Source organism: Alosa sapidissima, chromosome 10 (genome assembly GCF_018492685.1).
Source record: "Alosa sapidissima isolate fAloSap1 chromosome 10, fAloSap1.pri, whole genome shotgun sequence".
Lineage (NCBI taxonomy): Eukaryota > Metazoa > Chordata > Actinopteri > Clupeiformes > Clupeidae > Alosa > Alosa sapidissima.
Genome location: NC_055966.1, coordinates 37,497,808 through 37,508,937, shown reverse-complemented (window position 1 = coordinate 37,508,937; position 11,130 = coordinate 37,497,808). Strand labels below are relative to the sequence as shown.

Sequence of the window (11,130 nt, the reverse complement as noted above, 5' to 3'; positions counted from 1 at the left end):
CTATGCCATTTCTCTCCCAGAGACGAAAGACAGGGTCTAACTGAGAGGGTGGAAAAAGATGATTGCTGCAGATGGGCATTAGAGTAGAGGCAGAACATGACCGAAAGTGACGCCTGAATTGATACCATATTTTAAGAGAGTTACAGACAATTGGGTTGTCTGAGTAGCGTGAAGGAGATAAGGGCAGAGAGAGAAGACGCCTCAAGTTGGCACCACAATGTCTGTGGAGCATCCAACCAAAACAAAAACTTCTGGATGTTGGCTGCCCAGTAATAATACATAAAATTAGGAAGAGAGAACCCTCCGCTGAGCATGCATTGCTGAAGCAGGGATTTCCTAACTTTGGGAGTCTTCCCTCCCCATATAAAAGAGAAGTGCCTGATCAATAGATTTAAAATACGATTTGGGTAAAAATAGGGGGATAGATTGAAATAGGTAAAGAAATTTTGGCAGTATATTAATTTTTACCGCATTAACTCTCCCAAGCATAGACATGGGTAAGTTATGCCATTTCTGAAAAGCATCCTTCATATGGGAAAGGAGAGGAGTGAAGTTTGCATCTAATAAGGAAGATAGTGAGCGGGTAACATTAACTCAATTTAAACTCATTAACAATATTTGAAACCAAGTCGATTCAATTGGAATGGCAAAGCAGACTGTTAAAGCTGAAGCGCTATTGCATTTATAGGCATACATATACTTTTTTGCAGGTTGAGCTTGTAACCAAAAAAAGAGACAAACGTTTCCAATAGAGTCAAAATCTTAGGTATGTGGGAGACAGGGTCAGTTACATACAAAAGCAAGTCATCGGCATACAAGGCAAGTCTGTGTTCTGATCCCTTGCGGGTTATCCCTACAAACGAGGGTGAGGTTCTGAGTGCAATTGAGAGACGCTCAATAGCTACAGTATAGCAAAAAGCAAAAGGGGAAAGTGGACAGCCCTGGCGAGTTCCACAAGACAGAGTAATATAGTCAGAATTGAAGTTATTAGTGTTGATAGAGGCTAGAGGCGATGTATACAAGAGGCGTATCCAAGATATAAATGCATCTCCAAAGCCAAACTTAGTCAATGTGGCAAAGATACTCCCACTCAACTCTATCAAAAGCCTTCTCGGCATCCAATGAAATATGAAATCACTACTTCAGGGTGTCTATTTATGTCTTTGGAATAAATTATATTAAACAGGGTTCGAATGTTGAAAAATGAGTGACGACCTTTAATGAAGCCAGTCTGTTCCTCCGATACTATGCTGGGTAGAACACCCTCTATGCGAGATGAAAGTAACTTTGCCAAAACCTTAACATCAGCATTGAGAAGGCTAAGGGGCCTGTATGAACCACACGCAGTGGGATCCTTCCCCTCTTTTAGGAGAAGGGATATAGAGGCTTGTCTCAATGTGGGGGGAAGTGAGCCCAGCTTCAGCGACTCCTCAAACACAGACAATAGCAGTGGGGCCAGTTTGTCATGAAATTTCTTGTAAAGACTTGATAGAGCATATGATCTCGTCTAAAGTTACAGGAGCATCAATTTGCTCAGATAGTGTGGGTATCTCCAATTTATCCAGAAATCCTATCATCACATCAGAATTATCTGGAGACTGCAATGTGTAAAGTGAGGAGTAATAAGTTTTAAAAACAGAGTTGATCTCCATAGGGTCAATTGTAAGAGTTCCAGATGGGGACTCAATTTGGGGAATAGAACGCCCAGCTGCATGACATTTTAGCTGATGAGCCAAAAGGCGACTGGCTTTGTCACCGTACTCATAGTATGTGCCACGAGAATGCAGTAACAGCCGCTCAGCAGAGCCTGTGGATAAAAGATCAAACTCAGCCTGAAAGTTGAGGCGTTGTTTATAGAGTTCAGGAGAAGGAGTCAGAGCATACTGGCAGTCAAGGCTGAGAATAGCATTGGAGAGTTCCTCCTGTCTAGCTTTCCTAATTTTAGTTCGATGCGATGAGTGTGAAATAATCTGCCCGTAATCTGCCCATAATCTGACTATGGGTAAATATTCAGAGTTTGTTACCCTTGGGAGTAGAGAGCCATCTACAAAAAAATAATCAATGCGGGAATATGTATGGTGGACATGGAAAAAAAATGAATATTCTCTGGATTGAGGGTTATGAAATCTCCAGGGATCAACATATCCATGTTGGGCCATAAAATCAGAAAAATATTTTGACATGGCAGAGGGAACACTAGTACGTGAAATGGACCGGTCCAGTGCAGGGTCAATGACACAATTTAAATCCCCCCCAAAAAATCAATAAATGTGTATTTAAGGCTGGGATCTGCATCAGTAGATTATTAGCAAATTCTACACTATCAAAATTAGGAGCGTAAACATTTACCAAAATAACAGGTGTGTAGTCAAGGAAGCCCACAACAATCAAATATCTTCCAGCCCTGTCAGAAAGAACCCTATCCACGGAAAAGTGTATTTTTTGATGTATTAAAATAGCTACACCTCTAGCTCTGGAATCAAAATTAGAATGGAGATACTGACCAGCCCATCGGGGTTTAAGTCTAAGTTGATCCTTAATGCGCAGATGGGTCTCTTGAAGGAAAGCCACAAATGATCCTGTCCCAGTGAAAGAGTTGTCGCCGATTGACAGCCCCCCAGCGACTAGCTCGTTCCTTGTCGCTGTAATAGTGGGAACAAACTATGAAAGCCCTTGGTTTGCCGTTAGCCTGGTTATCCAGTGGTTTAGGGCCGATACGATGAGCTCTGTCCAGGACTGGTGGAGATGGAAATACATCAGGACCTAACACCTCGGAGAAGAAACTGGACATAAACGCAACAGGGTCAAGTCCTTCAGCACCCTCTGGAATGTCAATAACACGCAGATTGCAGCGGCGGGAGCGGGACTCGAGATCCTCCATCTTTTCAGTCAGTTGCTTGTTGGATGTAGCGAGGTCCTTAACCGCCTTTTCTAGCGAGACGATGCTGTCGCTATACACGTTGAGGTGCTGTTCTAGCTCAACTATACGGCGGTCCTGCGCTTCAAACTTGGCTGTAAAACCCTCTAAAGAGGCAGCAATGGGTGCAAGGGCAGCATCAATAGCGGATTTCAGCTGACTGGTGATAGCTGCTGTCAGATCAGACATCAAAACCGTGCAGAGATTTCACAGGTCAACAGGTAGCTTGGGAGACCCTGCTGCTGCGGAGGCATTACCAACAGAGGTGACCGGAGAGACTGCAGGTGTAGTCGTTTTAGTCTTGTTCCGTCGACTTTCGGTCGCCATTGGTGATTCATAAAGTAAAACAAACCTTACAAATTGAAACTAGTGCGTTTAGAGTGGAAAAATATAGGTTTAGTAGAAAATGTAGTTGATAGTGTCGGGAGCCTACTCCACTGCGTGCCTCTCGCTTACATGCTCAACCGGAAGTCAGCCTTTCCCAGCTTTTGAGCAGCCCTTGGTACAGCAACACTTCCAGCTTTTCCCAGCTTTTGAACAGCCCTTGGAAACCCCTGCGTCGGGCACTACGTCATGACAACTGCACTGTCTGCAGCACTGGATCTAGTCCCTACCGTTCAGCCCAATCGGTCCCAGGCCCACTACAGCCGGCCTAGGCTGCCGCAAGAGAGCATTTGCATTTCAATGTTCCAGCCTAGGCTTGTGCTGTAGGTTGAAGTCAAAGGAAGCCCGTTGGCCTGCCCAACGCTGTTCCACTGCTCCTAGCTTAGCTGTTTTCATGTGCAGGAGGGGTCGATGGTCGGTGAATGCCGTAATCTTCGTGCCCCAGATAATCATTGAACTACTAGAGTAGTTCCGACTTGAAGGCACTATCAAGGCACTATGTCGCGGTCGTTCTTTTCAGTGTCATACAGGCTCCAACTGGCATACGACCCTTTCTTTCCCCCCCCCTGCACCTGGGATAATACCGCACCCAAGCCCTGGAGCCTGACATCCGGCAGGGCGTAGTCATCATAGGCAAACACTGGGGCCTTCAGTAGGGCCCCCTTCAGGCCTTCGAAGGCATCCTGGCATTCTTCAGTCCACTGAACTCTTGCCTGTGATGCCACATGGACCCCCTTCAGCAAGGCACGTAGAGCTGCTGCCTGCCTGGAGAAGCCAGGTATAAATTGCCTATAGTAGCCTATGAACCCCAGGAAGGCCCTTACCTCCTTGACTGTGGGGGGTATAGGCCAGTGTTGCACAGCCGCTGTCTTCTGAGGGTCAGTGGACACTCCGCCCTTGACGACCACGTGGCCCAGGAACTTGACAGAGCATCGAAAGAGACTACACCTTGCTGGTTGCAGCTTCAATCCATGGGCCTCCAACCGAGCAAACATGGTCTAGGTGAGAGGAAAAATCTGGTGAAACACAATCACGTCCTCCAGGTATATGAGCAAGAAATCATTCACCTTGTCACCCAGACAACACTGCATTAACCTCTGTAAGGTGGCTGGAGTGTTACATAGCCCATTGGGCATAGGCTCAAATTGGTAAAGGCCCACTGGCCAAGTCAAGGATCAAATACCAGGCAGCCCACTTCAGACCCATCAGGGATTCCTCTATCCGGGGTAGGGGATATGCGTCCACTTCAGGGGCCTGTACTACGAAGCGGGGTTACTGGCTTATCTGGGTAACTTCGAGAGTAACTTGATCACGTGTGGCGTAACTTCCCGATTAACCCGTACTACGAAAGGTGGATAGGTTTTAACCGAGGTATGCTGCCATGGCCATTTACGCTGCATCTCAAACCTGCTATGAGCAGGTTATGTTCTTGGTTAACCCGAGGTTTCCGTTAACCACACCCTTTATAAGTAGGCTACCACCCCTCCACTAACAATTCGAGACTATGTGGGCGTACCTGGATGATCCATACGACATCGGAGCGCAAATCGTGAGGTGCCCTCGTGAGGGGTTTTAGAGACCGCTATATATATATATATATATATATTATATATATAAATATATTCTCTATGAAGATATATTGTCAGTCGAGGGAATTCATTATCTTTGTCAGATGATCTAGGCATAATGTCACCCGTCATAGCAATGCCCTTACGTGGACATTCATGTTTTCCATTTAATCGGTGATGCTGAACATCTGAGCAAGAATACTGTATGTCCGAAAATAAATCGGACATAGGCCTAGCCTAGCCTACAGTATGCTGAACATCTGAGCAAGAATAGCCTAAAATAAATCGGACATAGCCTAGGCCTAATAAATTAAAATCACCGGGCGATAGCGACAGTTCAATAGTTCCATGGGGTAGGTGTGAAGGTTGCACACACGGAGTGGCACTCGGCCGCCCCGTTCCCTGGTTAGGACCTGGCTGATGCACCACTCCTGGTGGCCCCCTCGGAAATCTTCCACGAGGACCTGTGCTGTAGGGGGCTCCTCAAGGCTGCTTCAGGCTACCTGCACCCTCCAGCAAATAGCAAACGCTTGGTTCCAGGTGGACACTGGGAAACTAGAGAGAGACAGACAGAACAACCGCCGCGTTTCCTCTCGACACCCTCTCAAAGTGTCTAGAATGCTTTTATTGGGCAGCCAGCCAATCCAAGTGTCCCCGAGCTGATAGCCCAACAGCCCAGTCCCAATTGCACACAGCTGATAGCCCAACAGCCCAGTCCCAATTGCACACAGCTGGCTGCTAATCAGTGCATCAGCTCCATGTTACAGATCACTCATCCCCAACCCCACTTATCATACACATAACACCCACAGCCCATTGGAAGTCCATGAGCAAACATACAACATTACAGTCCATAAGAAGTCCATCAGTAAATATCTAACAATTTCTCTTCATTCCCAGACACGAGAAACACACCGGGGATTTTAAAACCTGTCTCCAGGTGTAACAACCCTGGGTCAGGCTAGTTTAGGGCCCTCCTTAATTTCTGAAATTCATGTGTGAGTTGACAAAGTTTAAAAATACCTTTGTGGTAAGTTAAAATAACAGGTTATTGTGAAAATAATGTATTACTATCAACCTTTCTATTTTGTGGGTTTCTACCAATCAGCAGGGTGGTGCTGCCAGCCAATTAATGATTTGAGTTTTTGGGTGGCTTTGGTGTTGGGAGGAAAAGAAGATGGCAGAGTGTTAAGAGACGGAGACAAAAGTAGGCTAACAAAGAAATGAATAGTTTAATACTGGTATTTAAAATTGGGGGAGTTTGGTAGACGTTTTTCAATGTGGTTACATGTTCATGCATGAACGCGAGAACATGAAAATCAGTTATCGCGGGGGAAGATCATAAGGCTGTTTAGAAACCGCTACAGGCTAGTTTATTTGACGTTTTTTTTTTTTTGGGCTAGTGGACTTCAACTGTGTAAGAGACGGCTGGGCATTCGCTACAAGGTGTGGATGACTACAGGACTTCGGAAGGGAGGCTTCGGATTCCTATGGCAGCACTCGATTTGTATGACAGGCAATGCTGGTAGTGAGTGGAATATTTTGCATGGTATACTGCTACTGTGGTTCTCCTGATTGATTCCTGTGAGCTCCAACAAAAGCGTGCCAACTTTAATTTTACTGGCCAGTATAGGACATTTTCTAGGTTGACGTTCTTGTTCTCTGTGTGGTCTGTTTACATAACTGTTTAATCTGAGGTGATTCACAATTAAGAACTGTGTTAATAGCCAGATTATAGGTGGGAGGGGTACACTAGTTTTATAACCACACAGGCTATGCTTTAAAAAGCCATGACCCATATCCTATCTTCCGCCTTCACTAACCCACTGACCTATATTTGGTATCGGGTCTAAATAGGTCATTAGCCATTGGACCATTTTTGGCAGAAATTCGTCATTGGATACCATGTCTGCCATTTACCTGATGACATGTTTGTGTTTGTGTGTGTGTGTGTCTGAGTCTGATAGGGACAGAGTCAGAGAGAAGGAAAGAGACGAGGTGTAGACTAAGGAAGACATTAAAGTTACAGTATCTATAAATGTGCAGGGTGTAGACTAAGGAAGACATTAAAGTTACAGTATCTATAAATGTGCAGGGTCATCTGCAAAGCATTTACTACTGACCTTCTGGCTCACAGTTTCAACATCTCTTACTTAAGTATAAGTATATATACTTTTTTGATCCCGTGAGGGAAATTTGGTCTCTGCATTTATCCGTGAATTAGTGAAACACACACAGCACACAGTGTACACACAGTGAGGTGAAGCACACACTAATCCCGGCGCAGTGAGCTGCCTGCATCAACGGCGGCGCTCGGGGAGCAGTGAGGGGTTAGGTGCCTTGCTCAAGGGCACTTCAGCCGTGCCTACTGGTCGGGGCTCGAACCGGCTGCCACGGCTGCCCTTGGAAAGAAGCTACTTGGAAAGACATTTACTGTGAGTCGCTTTGGACAAAAGTGTCTGCCAAATACCGTAAATATAAACAGAGATATTTGAAAAGGCAGCAGTTTTTCCTGTGTGAAATAGAGCCACTATGCCACTAAGCTAAAAAAAAGACATTTTGTTAGTCGAACTATGAGTTGCAGTGCACCCATTATAGGAAATGTATAGTTGACCGGATGATGAAATAGATTAGCTGGTGATAACCCTCTCTTACAACGTCTGATCAGCCCTTCATGTTTTACATTTTAGAGGTGTCATTTCCTTTGTGAACTCTAAGAGCAACAGAGAACAACAACCCACATAACAACCAGCCTCTACAGCAAAGAGGAGACGTCGCAGAAGCTGCGCTTTCACTTAAACAGCAGAACGTTTTAGAAAGGTAGGCACCAATTTGTTGATTAAAGCTAAGGCAAAATAATGCTGAAACATCATTATTCTTAAATGACGAATATGATCAGTTTAGGGCAATCAGAAAATGCATTTTTTACATTCAGAGTATTGTTTTAATTGGGTTAATATTGTTATATCAATGTCCATGTAAATGAACTTGTGAATGAAGTGTCTTCTGATTATCTGCCTAACTTTATGTATTTATGTAATGTACAATTCCTATTTGTCTTTCAAATGTGCATTTTTACTTTGATTGCCAGCAAAATGCACTCTGAAACCCATGAACAAATAGAACTGGTTCTTGTGGTGTACATCATCACATTCATCTTTGGGCTGCCAGCCAACATTGTTGCCCTCTATGCCTTCATCAAGAAGGTGCGGCGAAGGGCAACTCCTGTGGACGTGCTGCTGATCGGCCTCACTGTGTCCGACCTGGTCTTCCTGCTCTTCCTCCCCTTAAGGATGAAGGAGGCCATCGACCACGACGTGTGGAAAATGCCCGACTTTCTGTGCCCATTATTAGCGATCGTCTTCTATGGCACCATCTACAACAGCAGTCTGTACCTCACTGCCATAAGTGTTGAGCGCTACCTTGGAGTTGCCTTTCCCATCAAGTACAAACTAAACAGAAAGCCTCTGTATGCAGTGGTGGGCAGCGTCATTATTTGGACCATCTCCTTGGCACAGTGTAGCATTGTCTACTTTATGCACTACCACCATGACCAAAACAAGACCTGCGAAGTAGAGCACAGCTCAAAATGCTACCAACACTTCACACCAGAGCAGCTAGACATGCTACTGCCATTTCGCCTGCAGCAGTTTCTCCTCCTTTTCTGCGTGCCGCTGCTCATCTGCTGCTTCTGCTACATCAACTTCATCCACATCCTTTCCAATCTGCCTAACATCTGCCAACGGCGACGTTCCAGAGCCATCGGGCTCGCCCTCGGCACCATGGTGGTCTTCCTTGTGTGCTTTGGCCCCTATAACATCTCCCACCTTATTGGCTACGCCACCAATGAGAGTCCGGAATGGCGCAAGATCGCCGTGCTCACCAGCACCTTAAACACCTGCCTGGACCCCTTCATCTACTACTTCTCCTCCTCAGCACTGAGGGGCACGTTCGGCAACATCCTCAACAGGCTCACTTCCAGGCTGCAGCTGCACTGCCCCTCCTGCAGGATGTACCAGCGTACCACTCCCCAAACTGCAGCACCAGAGGTGCGCACACAAAGCACCAATGATAACCTGGGCTAGACATGCCAGGATTACTGTCTAGAAAAGGGTACATGTGTGGGCAAGGGTGTTTTGATGTGTGTGTGCGTTTGCAATGAATGATGTGTGAGATGAGTTTTATGGTATAAATGTGTTTGCAATGATGTGCTTTACTAAAGTAAGTTTACTAAAGTAGCTCTCAAATTTTGTTGTACTTGAATGCAATGTCAATAAAGGCATTCTATTCTATGTTATAGTATAGATGTGTTTGCAATGATGCACTTTGCTCTCTGGGCCCATGTGGATGTGTTTTGGACATGATGATTTAGCCAGCATATACATGATGATTTATTTAGCCAGCATATACATGATGATTTATTTAGCCAGCATATACATGATGATTTATTTAGCCAGCATATACATGATGATTTAGCCAGCATATACATGTAGTTTGGCTCTAATGGTCTTTGCTTCTCTTGTAAATGTGAAGAAATACTCTGATCCTAGTGATCATCTTTGTAGAGACAGCTTTTGAATAGAATATTGAATATGAAATATTAAAGCCTGTAGCAGCTGTAGAGATCAAATGAAGACTTAGTCAAAGACAACTTTAACAGGATGTTACTGCAATCCCTTACAACTCAGGTAATACACAGCCATAAGGATGAATGTAGCCTACTGCATTGAATACGTGTGTATCTGATATCTCCAACTGAAATGTAACAAAACTTAATAAATCCCAACGGGTGTGTAGAGGAGCTAGAGGAGAGGCTGAAATGACAAACTTACAAACTCTGGAGATAACGTGGGTAGGATTAAAGCAACGATAAACGAATGACGTGGATTCCTGTAACTGTCCATGAAAACAGAAGGCTAACCCATTCGCACAAATAATAGCCTGTTATGTTTTTTCTATTGTTAACGTGTAGTAGTTTTTACCTAACCCTTTGTTAATATTTGTTAATTGTTACTAAAATATCTATTTGGCACAAGTTAATAGTTTTTTCATCATTAATTAAATATTAGTTGTTTGCATAAAATCTGTATGTTAATGTTTTAACAAATCTATTAACTAATATTGTATTAATATATGTTAATAGTTAACTAAATATATTTTTTGGCACTAATTAACAGTTATTTCTTACATCATTTAAATGTTTATTTACAAACTATATGCTAATATAAAAGTTAATGACATATTATTATTTATCTAGCTTTTCTGATTAGCTTTGTGTAGAATTTATGGAATTTATGGTTTATGGCTTTAGGGTCTTGTGGGGTGTATAAGGCACCCTACTGCCAGTGGTTGGTTGTGTGAGAGTTTGCGCTCCTCTTCTTCCACTTCATCCTTATTGGATACCTCTGTGGTTGGCTGTCCTGTAATTGGTGACTCTCTAGTCTTTGAAAGTAGTGCACTCTTTGCCGTTGGAAGTACTATTTGGTTGCTGCTTGAATTTGGTGAAATTCAGGGGAGGGGGGTGTAACAGAGTTAGAAATGTAGTTTAGTGTTTGTATGTGCATTGTATGTAATTAAGCAGCTTTATTGAGATTGGTGTTTTGGAGCCCCCTTTGGAGAAACGCTATACTGCAGCTCTGCTGCGTTTTGTCCTTGTATTGTTGCCATAGCCGATCAGAAGCGGTATGCTTTTGCTGTATGCTGTAGGTTGACTGCCACTTTGTTAGTGGGTTTGATCCAGCAAGCCCACTATTGTTCTTCTTAAGTTTACTTATTATTATTAGTGAGTTTGATCCAGCAAGCCCACTATTGTTCTTCTTAAGTTTTCTTATTATTATTATTAGTGGGTTTGATCCAGCAAGCCCACAGCATGGCTGAAAGCTATTGTTCTTCTGCACTATTGTTCTTAAGTTTTCTTATTAGTGGGTTTGATCCAGCAAGCCCACTATTGTTCTTCTTAAGTTTTCTTATTATTTATTATTCCTGTTCACCCACTTTTTGGCCGAACTACTGCTCCTAGACCGTTTGAGCTATCGACGCAGTTCGAACTCCAAAAATTCAGGCCCGAACCGGTGTAACTTGCTTGTTACTTTCGTGTCGCTGGCCCTTGTCGTTTTCGCGGTATTCCCGTTTTTCGGTGTTTTTTGGGCCCCATTGAAATGAATGGCGGAATGTTCAAGGATTCTAATTCTGATTGTGACATCACAGCTCTAATTGTTTAAGCTTGCACCTGGCAGAGTTCTGAGCCATCTGGCAGAGCTC

The 11,130-nt window shown here is 44.0% G+C and overlaps 1 protein-coding gene across 2 annotated transcripts; it reads left to right on the top strand.

Moving 5' to 3' along the window:
* The first annotated feature begins 6,009 nt into the window (after positions 1-6,009).
* Positions 6,010-9,069, top strand: LOC121720790 (free fatty acid receptor 2-like). 2 transcript variants are annotated; one of them, XM_042107225.1, is made up of 3 exons: positions 6,010-6,397; positions 7,560-7,689; positions 7,961-9,069. In XM_042107225.1, the coding sequence occupies exon 3, from the start codon at positions 7,965-7,967 to the stop codon at positions 8,952-8,954; it is 990 nt and encodes a 329-aa protein (XP_041963159.1). In that variant the 5' UTR covers positions 6,010-6,397; positions 7,560-7,689; positions 7,961-7,964; the 3' UTR covers positions 8,955-9,069. The 2 variants fall into 2 exon arrangements, with proteins under 2 accessions (XP_041963159.1, XP_041963160.1); XM_042107226.1 differs by lacking the exon at positions 6,010-6,397 and adding an exon at positions 7,239-7,304.
* The last annotated feature ends 2,061 nt before the right edge of the window (positions 9,070-11,130 follow it).